At 42.1% G+C, this 18,882-nt stretch overlaps 1 protein-coding gene across 4 annotated transcripts in view; it reads left to right on the top strand.

Annotated features, from left to right (window-relative positions):
• PRDM15 (PR/SET domain 15) overlaps positions 1-7,482 on the top strand; it is a 32,172-nt gene extending 24,690 nt beyond the window's left edge. For all 4 annotated transcript variants that reach the window (XM_053971294.1, XM_053971292.1, XM_053971293.1 and 1 more), the window contains 9 exons: positions 242-405; positions 1,052-1,131; positions 1,712-1,831; positions 2,823-2,954; positions 3,434-3,517; positions 3,704-3,879; positions 4,991-5,071; positions 5,402-5,614; positions 6,064-7,482. In XM_053971294.1, coding sequence (XP_053827269.1) covers positions 242-405; positions 1,052-1,131; positions 1,712-1,831; positions 2,823-2,954; positions 3,434-3,517; positions 3,704-3,879; positions 4,991-5,071; positions 5,402-5,614; positions 6,064-6,543 — 1,530 coding nt within the window. In that variant the 3' untranslated portion in view covers positions 6,544-7,482. The remainder of the gene's footprint in view (positions 1-241; positions 406-1,051; positions 1,132-1,711; positions 1,832-2,822; positions 2,955-3,433; positions 3,518-3,703; positions 3,880-4,990; positions 5,072-5,401; positions 5,615-6,063) is intronic.
• The last annotated feature ends 11,400 nt before the right edge of the window (positions 7,483-18,882 follow it).

The following is an 18,882-nucleotide window of genomic DNA, read 5'->3' as shown; positions in this document are numbered from 1 at the left end:
TGTGCAGAAGTGGAGACACCATCTCCATCTAGAGAAATTGAGTGAATTGATGTCCTGTAGCAGCGTGCTTGTAATGTCCAGAGAGTTTGAGGGCTAAACCCAGCTGTCACAGCTTTTTCATCCAGTGGCACACAGGATTGTAGTGCTACATGGGATGGTTATGTCTGCTCGATGTTACCCGCTCATTGCCGTGCCCGAGGACTTTTTCCCCCATTCCATTCACTGTTGGTTCATTCCCCAGCTGACCTTTGGCAGAGGGAAGGAGTACCTGAAGCACATCATGGACGTGCACAAGGAGAAGGGTTACGGCTGCAGCATCTGCAACCGGCGCTTCGCCTTGAAGGCCACGTACCACGCACACATGGTCATCCACAGGGAGAACCTGCCCGACCCCAACGTGCAGAAGTAAGGCTTGTTCCACCGAGAAGAGCTGTCTGCTTGGAGTCCTAATGGTTCTGCCACCTGGGGTGCTCTTAGAGAATTTGGCTGTGCTAAAATAACTGTGAAATGGGGGGTTAAAATGTTTATTACGAGCTTGAAATGTGTGTTGCTAGTGATTGGCTTCACACGGATTCATGAGTCAGCAGCCCCTCAGTTTGGGCTTTGCAAAGTGCAAATCTATGATTTTAATAAATTTTTTTGAAAAAAAAATGAGTGTATAGCAATGCCAGACTGCTCCAAGCTTGCTACCCCAGTCTGGGCTTTGCAAAGTATAAATCAATGATTTTAATAAATGTTTTTTAAAAAAATTGAGTGTATAGCAATGCCAGATTGCTCGAAGCTTGCTCCCTCAGTTTGGGCTTTGCAAAGTATAAATCAATGATTGTAATGAATGTTTTTGAAAAAAAAATTGAGTGTATAGCAATGCCAGATTGCTCCAAGCTTGCAGTCAAACTGGGGGTTTCTTAAGGCTCATTTAGAAAGACTTGTGCTTCAAGGAACTTTTGGAGTAATTAGTATTAGCAAATGAAATATACTTAGTGACAGAGATGCCTGAGAATCACCTCTGCCTCAAGAGAAGAATCACAGGTTTTGATCTCTTTGGTTTCAGATACATCCATCCATGTGAAATCTGTGGCAGGATTTTTAACAGTATAGGAAATCTGGAAAGACATAAGCTTATACATACAGGTAAAAATGTGTTTATTTATAATTATCAATACTAAAGAGAAATTTCTGTTGCCAGTGCCTGCCTTTTTTTTTTTTTTTTTCCCACTGGAGGATTTTCACTCTATGTTACAATAAGACAAATATAATATTTATTCTTTTAGAGTAAACCAGTTTTCTAAAGCAGGGAATATTAATGAAGAGATTTGATCTGGACACACAATCCAAATTCCTAGTTAATATGTTTGCAGGATTCACCTAATTCTGTATTCTGTTCTTCCCCAAATTCTTATCCATGCCACCTTCTTGCCATTACACAGGCTGAAACCTGCTATTGCAAAATCATTTTTAACAGCTCATTACTATTTCATGCTATTCAGTCTTCTCCTACCTCAGAGTTAATCTTTTTTTTTCTCACACAAAAAGCCAGCTTTTCTCTCTTCAAAGTCTTCTAACTTAATTTGGGCTACAATATCCATGAAGCTTGTCAGTATATAGATGGGCTGTTGCCCTCTAATTCACCCCTTTAATCAATTTTTAGGAGATGCACATTACTCATTAACATTTTTTTTTGTTTACGTTGTCTTTTAAATTTATTTTCAAGGTGTAAAAAGTCATGCTTGTGAGCAATGTGGCAAATCATTTGCTAGAAAAGACATGTTAAAAGAACATATGCGAGTCCATGATAATATCCGAGAATACTTGTGTGCAGAGTGTGGCAAAGGTATGTCTGATGCCTTGTTTTCCATTCATTGTGATACTGAGTAGCAGGTGAATATCTGAATTAAAACAGCTTCCATGCTGAGAATAGTGGCAGTGCTGTAAATCCTGCATTTTTGAGAGGTAGAAAATGTATTAATCAGGAGTATTGTTGTTACATGAGCTGCCCTAATTTTGTACAGTTTGGTTTCATGGCCTGTAAGACAACACTGGTTTTAGTAGCATTTGTTTTTGTCAGGTTGAGGAATGCCTGATTTACAGCACAAAAGTGAATGCAAGTTTATTTTTTCATTCTGAGCTGAAAAAATAGAGTAATTTCTCTCTGTAAGAGCATTAGGAGTCAAAGTTCACTTTGACTTTTTTAATTTCTCGTGTTATAACTTGAACAAGTCTGAGCTGGTATTTTAGTGAAAGGCAGTAGTAAGTCTGACACCTCTAAGGATGTTTTATATTTGCTTGTCCCTGCTGTTTTGTGATTACTCAGATGTTTTCCAGCACTTTTTTCCTGGAATTAGAATAATAATCATGAAGTGCATTGCTACATAAACAATTAAAAATATGCAACTGTGGACTTGCAGCAAATATAAAATAGAGCTGTTGGTTAACAACATGAGCCTGAGTGTCGCTGTCGAGCAGGACGGGAACAGAGAACTCCAGATCAGAAGGCAAAGAAAATGAGCTCTGATTTATTTCAAATGTACCGCTCTATATATAGAGAACATCGTGCAGACTAATTTCATTGGTCTTAGAGTAAAAACATGTCACACCATTGGTGTGCAGTGAATGACACACAATGGCAGAGCATATCTATAAACAATGTGAATAACAAGATAGATTAGAGAATTATTTACATTCTTTCCCAACTGTTTCCCAGGCTCTTGCCTGGTTAGAAAACCTTTCTCTTTCTCTCTGACTGAGCTGAGAATATCCACACCTGAGTTCTCCCCTGAAGGTGGGAGTGATGGACTAAGTGTCCTGTGCCTTCTGTCTCACAGGAATGAAGACAAAACATGCCCTTCGTCACCACATGAAGCTTCACAAGGGGATTAAGGAATATGAGTGCAAGGAATGTCACCGAAAATTTGCACAGAAAGTCAACATGCTGAAACATTACAAGAGACACACAGGTGAGGACCCCAAAGATGGACAAAAGTTGCACTGAATCACTTAAATCTTTCCCAAGAGAACTCTTGCCTAGAACAGTCAGACAGTATGACAAAAACTAATAAAATATGCATATTCTGCTCTTTGAAAAGTGAGATTGTGTCCTGTACTCAACCAGGAGCGTGTGCTGTACAAATAAATGCAGTTTAGTTGGCTTCAAGTTTTGCTTTTTTTTTTTTAGGTTCTTGGTCTAGAGTAGCTCTACAGTGTTGAGTTTGTTTTAAGTTAATTTTAGGTTGTGATTTCCCAAAACAAAATTCTACTTCCCACATTAGTTTCTCTGGGATTTTTTTTCTGCTGGATATAGTGGAATGGTTTAACTAAAAATAGCTTGTTTCTTGTCTGTGATTTTTATTTTTTTAATGCTACTAATACAAAACTCAGAATTGTCCCAGATGCCTTTAGGCTGCTTTCACAGGTGCCAAATGTGCTTTTCATGCAGGAATCAAAGATTTCATGTGTGAGCTCTGTGGCAAGACGTTCAGCGAGAGAAACACAATGGAGACTCACAAGTTGATTCATACAGGTAAACCCTCTAAAAAGCAGTATCCAGCAAAAATACCTTAATTTAGCTCCTTAATTTTGATTTAGACTGGCCAGTCTTGGAACTAATGTCGCACATCCTGTTGCCAAACATAAATCGTTGCTCTCGTTGAGGCGTTGGCAATCTGATGCTCATCCATTGGGTTTCCTTCCTTCCCTCTGCCACCAGTAGGAAAACAGTGGACGTGTTCAGTGTGTGATAAGAAGTATGTCACTGATTACATGCTGCAGAAGCACATCCAGCTCACCCATGACAAGGTGGAAGCCCAGAGCTGTCAGCTGTGTGGGACAAAGGTTTCTACCAGGGCGTCCATGAGTCGACACATGAGGCGTAAACACCCAGAGGTGAGTGAGTTTGAGTGGTGGATTGTGGAATTTAAAAAAAAAAAAAATTTGAAGAATGTTTATGGCCTTTGGTGACTTGAAAGGAAATTCTGTCTTTCCCTCTCTTTTTTTTTTCCTGATCTTTTGGGCCCAATTTTAAGTAGTATCTGTGAAACATGGACTTAACTGAATCAGCTATTTCACTGTCTGGTTCTCAGTCCCTAAAAATGAAGTTCTTCTGCTTATTTAAATCTCTTTTCTTTTTCTACCCCGGCTTAAATATATGTTTTTTCATGTTTTGTCTCCATCCATTAGTGAGTATAATGGATTCTTTTTTCTCCATTGTGTTCTCTGTATTCAGAAGTGATCTGAAAGTTGTGAGTAGAGAGGTGGTGGCAGCATCTGCTGATGATGCAAAATTATTCTCAGTATTAAAGATGAATGCTGACTGAAGAGAATCTGGATTAGAGGGATGTTTTGTCTGCCCCCCAGCAGGGTTTTTTCTGTGTTCTAAATATTGTGTTTCTCCTCAGCATTTCTTGTTTAGGTTTGACTAAGGCTTGTATGTTCCCTTTGAGGCTTTTAAAAAAATTTTTAACTACCAATTTTTCATTAGCATTGCTTTGCTGTTTTATTATGATGACTGTAAAGGAAGCCAACAAAATGCTTTGTTTATTGATTTAGGGATTTAAAATGCAGGTACATATCTGAAATCCAGAGGGCAATTTGTCTCTATTCTTTGATGAGCTGAGATGTGTAGATTCATCTGAAAATAATGAAGTAGGACACAGTTGATAGGTTTATATATTGCAATGCTAACATAATACTTCTTTTTTTCCAAACACATTGTTTTCTGTAGAATTCATCACTTCCCAGAGGGTTATGTTCTGTCTAGAATATGAAAATAGACGTGTTCTTTTACTGTGTTTAAATTTCACTGGATTTCAACAAGAGGGAAAAGATGATATGCCAAAAGGTTATTTTAAAAAGCCACAGTTAACTCCCTGTAGTAAACACTATGTGTAAAGTGTTAGATTACATCATTTTGCCTTGGCAATGGGGTTTGTTAGGGAAATGCTGTGCTGTTTGACCGTGGTTTGCAGTTCTGCAGCTGACACCTCTTTGTCTTCAGATTCTTTCAGTGAGGATTGATGATTTAGAGCCGCTACCTGAGACAACCACCATTGATGCCTCTTCAATTGGGATTGTTCAGGTGAGTTCCAGGCCTGCAGCAGGGTGAGGTGGGACAGCACTTTTTGGGTACATAACACAGCTGGGTGTGAGCTGATGGGTAAGGTGCTTTTTTAGAGAGTCAGCCCCAGTGGAACATGTCCAAGCAGCCACAAGCAGCTGATCTGCTTGGTTGTATAACAGGCGGAATGTAATTACAGGGCGAGGTCTCAATCCCTGGAGTCAGGATTTTGCTAAAGTTTGTTTCTCTGCTTGAGAACTGACAGTAAACCAGCTTCAGGTGATTGTGTCTTACTTGGAACCTCACTAAGCAAAAGGACTTGTTGTTTTGTTTGGAAATGTGTTGCTCCAGCCGGAATTAGCCTTGGAACAGGGTGAACTACCAGAAGGGAAGCAGCACATAAAAGCTCCTAAACGTGGCCAGAAACGAAAACAAAAGTCAGGTGAGGAGGAGGAAGCTCAAGTGCCTGAGGACCCTGCCTTCAGTGAATACACAGAGAAGGAAGGTGAATTCACAGGGAATGTTGGAGATGAGACTAACTCAGCTGTACAGAGCATCCAACAGGTGAGCTGCAGGAGGAGGGTGATGGGTGACATTGCTTAGAGGGGTGACCCTTCTTTTGGTTAAAAAAAATCACAAAAGACTGGTTGGAACATTTGGAGCTGATGGGATAAATTGTGGTAATACAAAGCTGGGTTTAAAAACCCAAGAAGTTGGACCAATAAGCTCCTCATGTTTGCTTTCATATCTTCTGGTGTTAGCATCAATTGTTTGCTAGATATCACTGTCTGAAGCTGGGATTAAAAGAATGAAAGTTAATTTGTCTGCTTGTTCTGAACGTCCCATATCTCTCTGTCCCATCACCATCTTACTTCTACACTTGGAAGTTGGTACATCCCAAGTTTCCTACGTTCCCATCTGTGTGTGACTTCTCTTGCTGGCTCCATGTGAGCCCACCAACACTTCCCGGTCAGAATCTACAAGGCTGAGGTCACCTTTGTGTTTCTCCTCAGGTGGTGGTGACCCTCAGTGACCCCAACGTCACAGCCCCCTCCAGCTCCGTGGGACTCACCAACATCACCGTCACGCCCATCACCACAGCAGCTGGCACCCAGTTCACCAACCTGCAGCCCGTGGCCGTGGGCCACCTGGGCGCCCCGGAGCGCCAGCTGCAGCTGGACAACTCCATCCTGACGGTCACCTTCGACACGGTCAGCGGCTCGGCCGTGCTGCACAACCGCCAGAGCGACATCCAGCTCCCGCCGCAGCCCGAGGCGCCCAACCCCCAGTCCGTGGCCCATTTCATAAACCTGACCACCCTGGTGAACTCCATTGCTCCCCTGGGGAACCAGATGACAGAACAGCACCCCCTGAGCTGGAGGTCAGTGCCTCAGACTGATGTCCTGCAGCCCCCGGCGCCGGCCACGCCGCAGCAGCCGGGCCAGCAGCCCGTTCAGACAGAGCAGCAGCAGCAGCAGATGTACAGCTACTAATTTATACTTGGGGAAGTGCTGGCATGGACAGTGCTCAGAGACACAAAAAACCACAGAGACCTTTGGAAAATTTCTACTAGGATTGTTTGCTGGATACCAAACAGAGATGGGAAAATGTTTATCTGATGAAATTTAAGCTGAAGTTGGCAGATCGCCCTGCAACACCCCGGTCTGAGATTCTCACGCTGTGTCTAGACCTTGCACTGTCTTAAAAAATAACAGAAAGGAGAAAAAAAAAAAAGAAATCTTACCACAAATTTAGCAGCCCCTTCCAGTTGTGCACTAAGATTGAGATTTGACAGGTGCATCATCACACACCTTAACCAAAGCAGGGAAATCCTAAATTTTGCGGCACTTGTGATGTACAAAAACCCTTTCAGCCATACCATGTCACTTCTTTCCAAGTCTGGAAATGACATCTGAAGACCTTGTTCACAGTGGGTGGAATGTCCTTGTGGTCAGCTGGTAGAGACTGAAACGTGAAGACACAAAGGGGCAAAACAGGAATTGTCTCTGTTTCTTATCTTCTTTAGGTCTTGTATCTAACAACATCAGTGAAGTAGGTGGAATTTGGGGTTTTGGGGTGGGCATGAGTGTGGTGTGGAAGAAAATATTACCAATTATTTCCATTTTAGTTATTGGAAAAACCCTGTACCCATCAGACAGTGTTAGTGCTGCTTGAGCCAGAGAGCTGGTCTAATGCTGAAGCAAACTTTTATGGTCTTCTAGTCAAGTTTTAATCAAACCAATTACAAACTGAAAGAAGAATGTGATACGGTTTTATGTAATTTTTCAAACCTGCTCTTTCAATCTTGCTTTTAGCTAATAGGCCTGAAGAGCAATCAGTCCCCTTTGATGAAGTTGAGGATGTGAATTTTTTTCAATTAGACTTATTTCATCCTGTAATAAACATTTGAGAAAGCATTCTTTTTATATATATATACATACATATATATATATATATATAGCCTTTGTATTTTACTGTGTGTTCCTGGTGAGTATTTGTGTGAAAAACACTGTTACCAACATGATTCATTAATTCTTTGATCCCCATGTCACCACTTCTCACGGGAAAAAGTTATGGATTCTGTTCCTTCTGTTCCCAAAATTTATTTCCAAAGTTCACAGCCACACACAAGGCTGTGTGAAGTGCAAGAAAAAGGAAAAGGAATGTCTGAAGCATATTCTGTGTCCTGCCACATGGAGTCAGTGTGCCCCAGTGTGTGATGGGCAAGGTTTGCATGACTGCGTGGGTTGGGTCAAACACGTCTGTGCTGACAGAACCCCTTCATTTCATTCTCCATCCATGGATGTGCAGTCTGGACTTGTGCATGTCAAGAATATAGTGTTATTCCCACAGGGAAAATGAGCTGGTAGCAAAAAGGAATAAACTAAATATATATATATATAATATGCATATATATATATATATATATATATATATATATATATATATATATATATGTATATATATATATATATATATATATATATATATATATATGTATATATATATAATGTTGTTGCTTGAAATCCTGAAGGGCAAACCCTGCTGTGGCTGAAGAACAGGGTCCTTTGGGGCAGCAGACTGAGCCACAGAACTGTGCTGAAGGGTTTTTTTTCCCCCTGAGGATAAGCAGCTGCTGTGTCTGACAGTGAGGATGGATTGGTGGTTGTAAAAATCCTGTCTGTGCTTATTGTATTTATGAAGAAGTTCTATGTTTTAGCAGAAATATGAGTAGGAATGACTTCAGTTTTGAAAGTCTCTATTAACATGAACTACTTGATCCCTAAAGGTTGCCTTACAGTCTCTACAACAAATTCTCCCAAAGTATAAATGCCTGGATATTAAAATTAACCTCCACTGGTTTTCTTGGTGCCATGGCTGTTTCCAGGGGCTTGGTATACCAGGCTTTGCGTAAAGCTGCAGGACAGGGATAGGAAAGGGATTTCTGGTGACAGATTTTGGGTGTCAGAGGAGCAGAACTACTTTTAATTAAATGTCAGCAGGTCTATAAAATACCTGCATGGGAGGGACCAGTATTTGGTGGGACAAGGATGCATATCAGAAAGAAAGGTACCTTTTAGCAGTGTGGGAAAGAGAATTTTTCATTCCCTGCTCACTTCTGTCTTCCTTAGGTACTTTTCACACAAATACTGTGAGATCCTGTAATTTTTTAGGCTCCCAATATCCTGAGTACAGTTCCTGGATTATTTCACCACTGGCTTGAGCTAGTTCAGTTTCTCCTCAGCTGTCCTGTCCACAAATGCTTCTGGCTTCACACCAAACCAATGGGCAAGAGGAAGCCAGGTTTTATTTATTAAATATATTGTTTATGTACTTGAAACTTTTTTTTCCCCTGTGTTTGGTGCCTAATTGGTAAAGGCACATTATTTTTTGTCAGAGTGGAAGAAGGGGGAAAAAAAGGGAAGGAAAGCAAATTCTGTGATTCTGTGAAATTGAGAGCTCCTAAGCCAAGTTGTTGTGGTAAATACAGAATTTTTACACAATCAAAGTTTTGTTGAGACACATGTAAATGGTGATTAGGCTTTTAATTGGGGAGGAAGAGGTTTTTTACCTTAGCAGAGCCCTTCTTCTCCGTGTTGATACTACTGACAGTGGCATTTGTGCTGCATTTAACCAATCTGTATCATTTTAACACATGATTTCCTGCTTGATAAGAGCTACACTCAGAGGAAATCAACCTCTAGAGACCTCTCTGGCTTCACAAAATCTCTATCCTAATATAATCCCCTGGTTTTCTGTACTCTTATGGGGTTTGGCATTCCTCCCGTGCTACCTGTCCTCAGTAACCTCATCCAGGCAATAGGATCTTGCCTTTCTGGCAGTAGTTGATTCCAGGTGATTTTAGAAGGAATAATCCCACAATAAGTGCTTGCATGCTGGTTTTCACATAGAAATGTCCCTCTTCAGTCTCTCAGCATCCCCCAAATCATAGAACAGCCCAGGCTGGAAGGCACCTCAAAAGATGATTGATCTGGTCCAGCCTTTTTCTGGGGAGAGGGAGATAGGTGAGGTGACAGAATCATAAAATCATCATTAACCAGCATTCTGTCTAATTGCATCTTTTAAACCTCCAGTGACACAACTCTGGGAAGGTTGTTTCAGTGGCTGATTGTTCTTACTGTAAAAACTACCTTAAATAATATTCAGGAGAGGAAAATATAACCACTGGAAAGGCTTTGGTTAGGCAGGGCAGTAGAAAACTCTCTAAATATGATCTTCCCAGAGCACTCCTTTGAGACAGGATTGTGAGTTTCTCCACAGCCCTTGCTGTGGTGCCTCATCATCTCCCAGCATGATTTTATTATTATTATTCCTGTTATTAACATCTCTGTGAGAAAACAACTGTATCTTGGGTGTGCTGCACCATGGAAAAAAAAATTCCAGAACAAATTATTCTGTTTGCCTTTTGTTTCAAATGGTTTTGTTGGAAATTGCTGCCTTTTCAGACAGAGCTTCCCTTGGACAAGCAGTGACTGCTCTCCCAACTAAGCCTTTTCCAGGTGAATACCAAAGTTGTACTGGTGCTGTTTTCAAACTGCACAAGAAATAAAACCACTCCATAAGGGATGTGCAATCTAAATTTCCTCTGCCAATTTGTTCCCTGCCTTTTCAGCTGTAGGATGTGAAGGCTTCATTGTTTTGCATAACAGCTGTTCAGTCACAAACTGGAATTACTTTGAGCCAAAGGAGTGATGTTGTGTGGTGTTCTGTGTATTGTCGTTGTTTATTGCTAAGACTATTATTTAATTGAATGCTGTCTGTGGCACACTGGGCTCTGAAGTAAAGGAGCATCGAGGTACAGAACCCTTTCTCTGCCAGTGTTATTCTTTACTGTTCCTTAATTAAGATATCAAACATTTTTTTCCTTCTGCTCTCTTAGATTTGTCCCAAAAGCAATAAGATTAACCCTCATCCCGTGGAACTTTGTGCATCCCCAATTAGAGAAACACGGGGGTAGCATTCTAAAATATTTATTCTGTAGCTTGTTATTGGTAATAAGAGAAAGCAAAAGAGATTGAATCTTTCATGGTTTCTGTGCTGAGTTCTCTCAGGAGAATTGACTGTATCAAGTGTAACTACACTTTCTAAAATGATTTTTTTTTTTAGCTGTGGCACTATGAAAAGTATTTTTGCAGAAACCCACCAGCCAGTCTCCTGCCAGTCTAACCAGCCACATTTCTGTACACTTTCGTTGTTCCAGAGATTGCCTGAAGTTAACATCCAGGTAACAGTTGGATTTATTTCAAGAACTGAATTCCCTGCCAGGTTGTCAGTGATTTGTTCTGCATACACAAAGATGTCTCAATTTCTCATCTGGAAAACCAGGAATGGAATAAATACCACACATCCAAGTGTCAGCATATCCAAACTCTAGGTACCCCATGCAAATGCATGGGGTGAATACCTTTGTGATGAGATTTCCTTGGTGCTGTTTACAGTAATAATAATGTAACTTCTGATTTCTTTTGGCATTTATTATTGATTTGGGTGTACCTGTTGGAAACTCTTTAATCTTTGTATTCTTGGCCCTCTCATGGTTGGCCTTGTCTGTAAAAGGAGATGAACATGGGAGGAGGATCTGCTCATCCACACCATAATGCACAGCAAAGCTCTGCTTGAAAAGCTCTCTTTGGAGACAAACATGCAGCCAAGTGACTTGGATCTCTGGAATTACCAAGGTTTGTTTCCACATAGGGGCTTTGCCCTACAGCAAAACCAAAGTCTCATGGTGGCAGCAGGATAAAGGGAAAAAAATATTTCTATCACGTTTCTCATGAACTTGACTTGATTGTCTTGAGTGTTGATTTTGCACTGTTCATGGCAGGAAGCTGTTAAAAAATCAGTGCAGCCACGGTTGGAAAGGATGTTTCTTGCTCAGGTGCTTTGAGAAAGCTCTTCTGGATTTATTTTCCCTCCTGGGTGCTGCAGGGCTGTTCTGCATCTGTACTTCTGCCGTCTCAGTTCAGACAGGATTCTGCAGTAGAATTTTAAATATCAGAATGGCTCTGTTTGGAAAAGACCTTAAAAATCATCCAGGCCCCACCGCCTGCCATGGGCAGGGACACCTCCCACTGTCCCAGGTTTCTCCAAGCCCCAGTGTTCAACCTGGCCTTGGGCACTGCCAGGGATCCAGGGGCAGCCCCAGCTGCTCTGGGCACCCTGTGTCAGGGCCTGCCCACCCTCACAAAGAATTTCTTAATACCAAATCTAGCCCTGTTTTCTTTCAGTTTAGAGCCACTCCCTCTTGTCCCGTTACCACAGACCCTTATTTTAAGTCCCTTTCCAGCTGTCCTGCACAGCTGAGGATGGCTGAAACATTGGATCACTCATCCAAAGAGTACAAGCTCATTGTTGCTAAATTCCCAATATCTGAGCAGAAAGTGTCCTGGAGATTTCAGTGGCACCCCCAGAATAAGAATTCCATCAACATTTTGGGATGTAATGCTCTTGTATTCCTGCTTTATCCAGGAGCTGTGTTGGCCAGTTACAGTGCCTGGTTAGCTGCTGACACTTTTGAAAAGCTGATTATTGGGTGCAATGTCCATAGAGCAGCTGACATGAAAAACAAGAAAAACTACTGGGTTTGGAGGTTTACTTCATTTAAAGCCAAGTTTTTCAGTCCTAATATCTTTGTTGTCACTTGATTGCTTTCCTGTGTTTTTCTGTTTACTTGCAGGTCTTGATTCTAAGAGGTTTTTAAGATAACCCAGGAAAAAAAAAAAAAGAAAAAAAAGAGTAGTAATGGTAGAATGAGGAGTTAAATTTAGGATAAACAAGTGATGCTCATTTTCTACAGATTCCCACCCTTCTGCTGCCCACATGAACCTTAGGTGTGCCGTGATGGGTGATGGGGGCTCGAGGAAGGAGGCAGCACAAGCTCTTGATGTGCAGGGTGTTGTTAATGAGAGCAGCCAGCTCTGCCAGCCTTCCCCTCAAGCCACGTGCTCCTTTCAGTGCCTCTCCCAGCACAGCCTTGCACAGAGCCCAGGGGAACCTCAGAGTCTCCAGGACTCGTGTTTTTCGTGTTCAGTGAATGTAAAATCAGAGAATCCTTTTAGGCGGGGAAAGACCTCCCAGCCCATTGAGTCCAAGCTGTGACCAATGCCCACCTTGTCACCTGCCCAGAGCTCTGAGTGCCACCTCCAGGCCTTCCTTGGACACCTCCAGGGATGGGCACTCCAAACCTCCCTGGGCAGCTCTTCCAATTCCTGACCACCTTTCTGTGAAGGAATTCTTCCTCATGTCCAACCTGAGTCTCTCCTGGCACAGCCTGAGGCCTCTTGTCCTGTTCAAGGAATGGTTTGGGCTGAAAGGGACCTTAAAAATCATCCAGTCCCACCCCCTGCTATGGGTAGGGACACCTTCCACTATCCCAGGTTGCTGAAAGCTTCATCCAACCTGACCTTGGGCACTGCCAGGGATCCAGGGGCAGCCACAGCTTCTCTGTGCCAGGGCCTCCCCACCCTCACAGGGAAGAATTCCTTCCTAATATCAAAACTAAACCTACTCTCTTTCAGTTTGTACCCATTCCCCCTTCTGTCACTCCAGTTCCTCATGAACTGTCCCTCTCCAGCTTCCCTGTAGCCCCTTCAGGCACTGGAAGCTGCTCTGAGGTCTCCACACCACCTTCTCCTCCCCAGGCTGAACAGCCCCAACATTCTCAGCATCAAGAAAGGGATTCAAAACTGGGGGGAAAGAGGGGCCTGAGGGGCAACGAGGCACATTGAAAGTACAGCTAAAAAATAGGTGAGAGAAGACAAGCTGAGCCTGCTGTGCTCAGCTGATGGCAGGCTGTGCTGAACTGGCTGCAGGGCTGCTCACTAATTAGTGATTATTGCACAGGACCTGTGTTCTGTCACCCGCACAGGGAAAAGCGTTGATGTGTGCTCAGCGTGCGAATTCGGCATAAATGAAACCCAAAGGTTTGGACTCACACACTCTGTGTGTTGTTATGTGCAGCAACATGCAGAAAGCAAGCAGGGAGATGCCCAGTGATAAGAGAATGAGGAAGGCCCACGTTTCATGGCTTTTGGGAATTGTGGAAGTGAGGCTGTGAGCAGGGTTTTCTCACTGCCCTTTCTCATGAATAAACCTCTGTGATGGCTGCATGCAAGTCAGGCACAGGAGAGTTCTCAAGGGGGTGGCACTGGAGGAAAGGTGGGATTTACAATCAAAAACAAACCTTCTAAAAAATCCAAGCAGCTCATTATAGGAAAGGGTGGGGAAGTACTAACCCCAGATCCTTGCTCTGCCAAGGGACATACAAAAGAATGGCTCTCAGTCTGTTATACTGGCTGGTAGATTAAAAGTAACAAATAAACTGCTTGTTCATGCTCCTTTTCCCTTCTTTCCACACCAATGCCCTGACCCTCACCAGAGCTTTAAAAGGAATAAATACCTTTGTCTGACCAACATAGAGATGGCACTTGTGCCCTCGTTAGGGAGCAAAATTCAGGATTGCTGAACTGCAAATGGGTGCATATGTTGGGGGTGTTTGGGCAGGAGTGGGTTCTTTTTGGGGCTGTGTGTGTCTTTAAAAGTGAAGAATAGCTGCTTTACTGCCATCCTGTGAAGTCCATGCTGATGCAAACAGATTTTTGCTGAAGAGACTGGAATCAGTGACAAAGCACCATTTTTAAAGACACAGGAAAAAAAAAAAAAAAAAAAAAGAGAAGACCTCATATTGCATAACCAAAGAGAAAAATTGGAAACTCTGTCCTGAAGGCAAATACACCTATTCCTTATTCACTCTCCTCCCTTTTTCACTACTTTTTTTCCCATGAAATAAATGCAAATCCCAACATGCACTAAGTTTTCCTCCAGGCATGATATACTTGTGTGGTTATTTAAGTAAGAAGTGGGTTGAATAGAGATATGAGGTGTTCCCAGCAGAAAGAGCCTGGAAAAGAGTGCTCTGGTTACTGCTGTTGTTCTAAAGTCATGCATTCACCCCTGAGAGCATTTGTAGGTAGTAAAGGGGATAGCTGTCATTCTAATTACACAAAACACACATTTCCTTCTTAATTTACTTTGTCTTCTCACAGTACAGCCACTGCCTACTTGGAAAGGTGTCTAGAAATTAAGTTGTAAGCATTTTATCAAAATGAAGAGTGGTTTAAGGAGTAATTCAAGTAGAGCAAGAACTTGTTGTTATCAATTAATGCTTGAAAGAAATCACAAATTCTGGTTGCACAGGACACTTATCAGTCTGGAAGCAGCAAATCAATGTGTGTGGTCTGTGCTTGGCTGCAAATCCTTCCAGGATCCTTCCAGCTCTCCATTGCCTTTAAACGTGCCTGTGTTTGGGTGAAGGATATTGAAAATAGTGGGGGTGAGCCTAAACTAACAGAAGGACAAACAGAAGGATTAGAGGGTGGGTGGGGTGCAGAGGGAAGGGGGGGAGAGTTGTGGGTGTTCAGGTGGGAGATGGAGACAAGGAAAGGGCGATGTGGGAGGTTCAAATAAAATATAAAAACCAGGAAGGGGATGTGAGAGGTTCAGGTGGGGTGCAGAGACCAGGAAAGGGGATGTGGATGTTCAGGTGGGATGTGGAGACGAGGAAAGGGCAATGTGGGAGGTGCAGGTGGGATGCAGAGACCAGGAAAGGGCAATGTGGGAGGTTCAAATAAAATATAAAAACCAGGAAGGGGATGTGAAAGGTTCAGGAGAAGGAAGTAGGGTGTGGATGTTCAGGTGGGATGTACAGACAAGGGGAGGCTGTGCCATTATGGACAGGAGGATTTCAGTCTCTCCCACAGTTTTCCCTGTGGTGGTTTTTGCCTCTGGTCCTTGGGATATTGTGGATACTGGCGTTGGTCAATTAGAATAATTATAACTTGAGATATTTTGTTTCGGTGGTATTAATACCATGGCTGGAATAACTTTAATAAAGTTCCCTGACCACAGATTATTTAATGTCCAGTATAAACACTCCTCTTCCTGCCTTTCCCTCTGTCTTTAGGGATGCCAGGAGTTCCTGTTTGAGGAAAAAGTCTGGTTGTAGAAGTTTGGATTGAACTGTTACAACGTGAGGAGACTTCCACTTGGAACACCAGACCATCATTTCTCTGGGATGCTTTCCAGTGTTTCCCCTTCTGGTAGGGGAACACTTCCAGAGGGGTATTTTTAGTAGCTGGAAGAACAAAGAGTACAAAGCCAGTCGTGTGGATGGTGCCTGTCTGACACCATGGAGCTGGCACAGCGATTCCTGCACGTTTTCCCACTTTCCCACTCCCTTTTTTCAGCCTGGAATTATGTCAGCACCCACGTTTTTCAATCAGTGGGATCAGCACGAGCATCAGGGAAGACACAGTCAGGCTTTTACACTGATGCTTGAGGCTACTGGGCAGAGTTTGGCTTCCAGATCTGTATGAGAAAGTGCAGAACCTCCTCCCAGCTGCTGTTGCCATCCTCCTCCCCAAGTCTGCCTGAGATCCGTCAGCTGATCTGCTCAGAGGCTCCTGAAACCCTCAAAACTAATCCAGGGTGCTGGCACAAAGCAAGGCAGGGAGTGGCTCTCAGAGCAGCTGATCTGGCAGATCTTTAGTAACACAGGGAAGAGGAGGGAGGTGGAAAACCACGGAGAATGGGCCAGAAGAATTTTTTAATGAAGTTTTCCTCTTGTTGTATCTGTTCAGAGTAACAAAAACCCCGTGGAACTATTTCTCATTGGCTTACATTCCTGTGGCTTCCTTTATACAAACATGCAGCCAGCTGAGCAGAAAACTGATTTCTTTTCATATTGTTCCCCCCAGCTCTTTCAGCTGCAAATCCTTTTTTTTTTTTTTTTTTTTTTCATTTCCATCAAGTTTCTCATCAATTTAGCAATTGTGCCAATTCCAGAGCTGCATCCTGAGAAGAACAAGAAAATGGAACCAGCCCTGTTCAGTGGGATCCCACTCTGGTGTCAGTGACTGGAATTGCACTCCTGGTGATGGTTGCTTTGGCTTTCTGTGTGGAAAGAGGTTTTACAGCCCTGCCATGGAGTTAAATTATAGGAGAGGTGAAGCAGATGTGGTTGTGCACCCTCAGCAGATGTTTGGGATGGTGATCCTCCCATAGGACTCTTACCGTGGGGTTGTAATGAAAATGTTACAACTTGTGGCTTCTGGCAAGGTGCAAATGTTTGCAAAATATGGCTTTAGATACTTAAAATAAGGTATCCATTAATTTAAAAAAATAAAATTATGAAAAAAAAAAAACCACACCAAAAACATTCATGTCATTGAGGAGACTCTAATCTTGACTGCTATTTTTACAAGAGAAACTCACAGAAATGTAACAGAACTAAAACTTTTAGGCAATGGCCCCAGGAAGCAAATTTGAGAACACTGGATTGATGCTGCCACGTGGGAATGGGAAGAATGCTGCTTTGTAGGGAAATGCAGGGAGGAATTTTGCAATCACACTGGGGAGCACTTGAAGGAGCACCTACAGCTGGGAACAGCAGATCATTCCTACCTCACCTTTCACACAGATTCTGTGGGAGAATATTCCAGGACTAGGAGGTAATTCTGACTTCACTTTACCTGGAAAATAACACTGACTTCAGTTTACCTGCACCTGAGCTTTGATAAGCCCTTCAGCAAGGCCTTGTACCTGTTTTTTCCCCTTCATTCCTGGTCATTCTGGATTTTTGTTTGTATTGACAGCTATTACTAATATGGAAAGACAGTGAAGAGGTGATGTCATGAGAACTTCTGCTGAGGTTTTCTTTTCTTAGATCAGGGCCTCAGCAGGTGCAGATTTTAACTAATTGTGTTTAATGGCAGAGTTTTCCTCCCTTTCAGGGATAAGAATTTTAAGTTTAAATTAGGATTTGTAGGAATCTTTACAGAAAAAGGGAAACTTTTATTGTTTCTATGGTGTTTTCCTTAATACAATGGTGTTGTCGTGATGGTTATTGTATTTTACAGTTTTCAAATAGTATTAAATGTACTCAAAAAGAAAACGAAAAAAAATCCGATTCTGCAGAAAATGACAGGCAGACTCTGTGGATGTAATAGCAATAATATACCAGACTTTTTAATATAGCTGGTTTGGCTCTTGTGTATCCTGCTCTTTAGTCTTAACACTGTAATCAAGTGTAATTACAGGTGTAGACATTTTAATTAAAGGTGAATGAGTTTTAATTAAAGGTGAAAAAAGTAGAATTGGACCAACATTAACAATGTCTCCTGTGACCTGAGTCGAAGAGTGTCGTAGTACATACCTAAGAAAATACTGATTTTTACAAAATTTTCCTGTTGAATCTATGAAGTGCACAAAGTTGTGCTTTAAGGTACAAAGCACGCAGGTGCTGCTGCACCTGTGGGGACAGTGGGAAATCTGATTTCCACTGAGATTTGCAAGTTTTACTTGGTGCATTATCAGTAGACAGCAATTAGCAGCTTCTCTGCTAAGGCTGCACATGGAGTATGAAGTTATTATACTTGTTGGCACAATTGTGATGTGAAATTCTTGATATTGGCATTTTCCTTTCCTAACTTCAGCATTCTTTGCATTTGGCTCCCAATGGGGAGTTTTTGCTCACCCTGAGCAACGTGTCCCACCATTCTTGTAACATGAGATTACCACGGTAGTGGAGACAAAAATGAAAACCACTGGAACAGATCACCCAGAGAGGGCATGGAGCTCCCTCATGGGGATATTCCAGATCTGTCTGGACAAAATCCTGTGCTCTGGGAGGTGGGACCAGAGGAGCCACCGAGGTCCCTCCCAACCCGACCCACTCTGTGACATTTACACAACATTTGTAACCTTGAATTCAAGTTTTCTTTCTCTTTCTCGGGTCTAAAATGATCTTTTTGGCAAAGATGCAACTTTTCCTGTGTTGTAAGAGCATATAAAACTTTAATACACCCAGTTCAATGATAAACTTGTAGATTGTAGCCAGATCCAGAGTCTTTATTGTTGGTCTGAAAAAAGGGAACAAAATCTGTTTCCTTGGTTAGTTGGAAATGTTTGGGAACTTTTCTTTGCTCAAAGAGAAATCAGACATTTACACCAAGCTCTTCATGTAAGTTTGATGTTCAAACATTGCCAAGATTAGTTTCAACTAAAAATGGTTTGTACCTTGACCACTTTTTAATGTCCTGAGTTAAATAAAATAATTTATCCATTCTGTGCTATTTCTGTACCAAGCAAACCAAGACAAGAGCAGTTGCTATATTTTTATTAACAATGTTAATATAATATAACATAAATGCCTACATAATTTTTTTCCTGCATCTTGAGGGTGTTCACTCCTGATCAGAAGTGGCTTCCTATTGATATGACATTATGGGAAGCACCTTTTGTCCCTTTCCTTA

The sequence above is a fragment of the Vidua macroura genome, chromosome 2 (assembly GCF_024509145.1).
Source record: "Vidua macroura isolate BioBank_ID:100142 chromosome 2, ASM2450914v1, whole genome shotgun sequence".
Lineage (NCBI taxonomy): Eukaryota > Metazoa > Chordata > Aves > Passeriformes > Viduidae > Vidua > Vidua macroura.
This window is presented reverse-complemented; position numbering and strand designations above follow the sequence as displayed.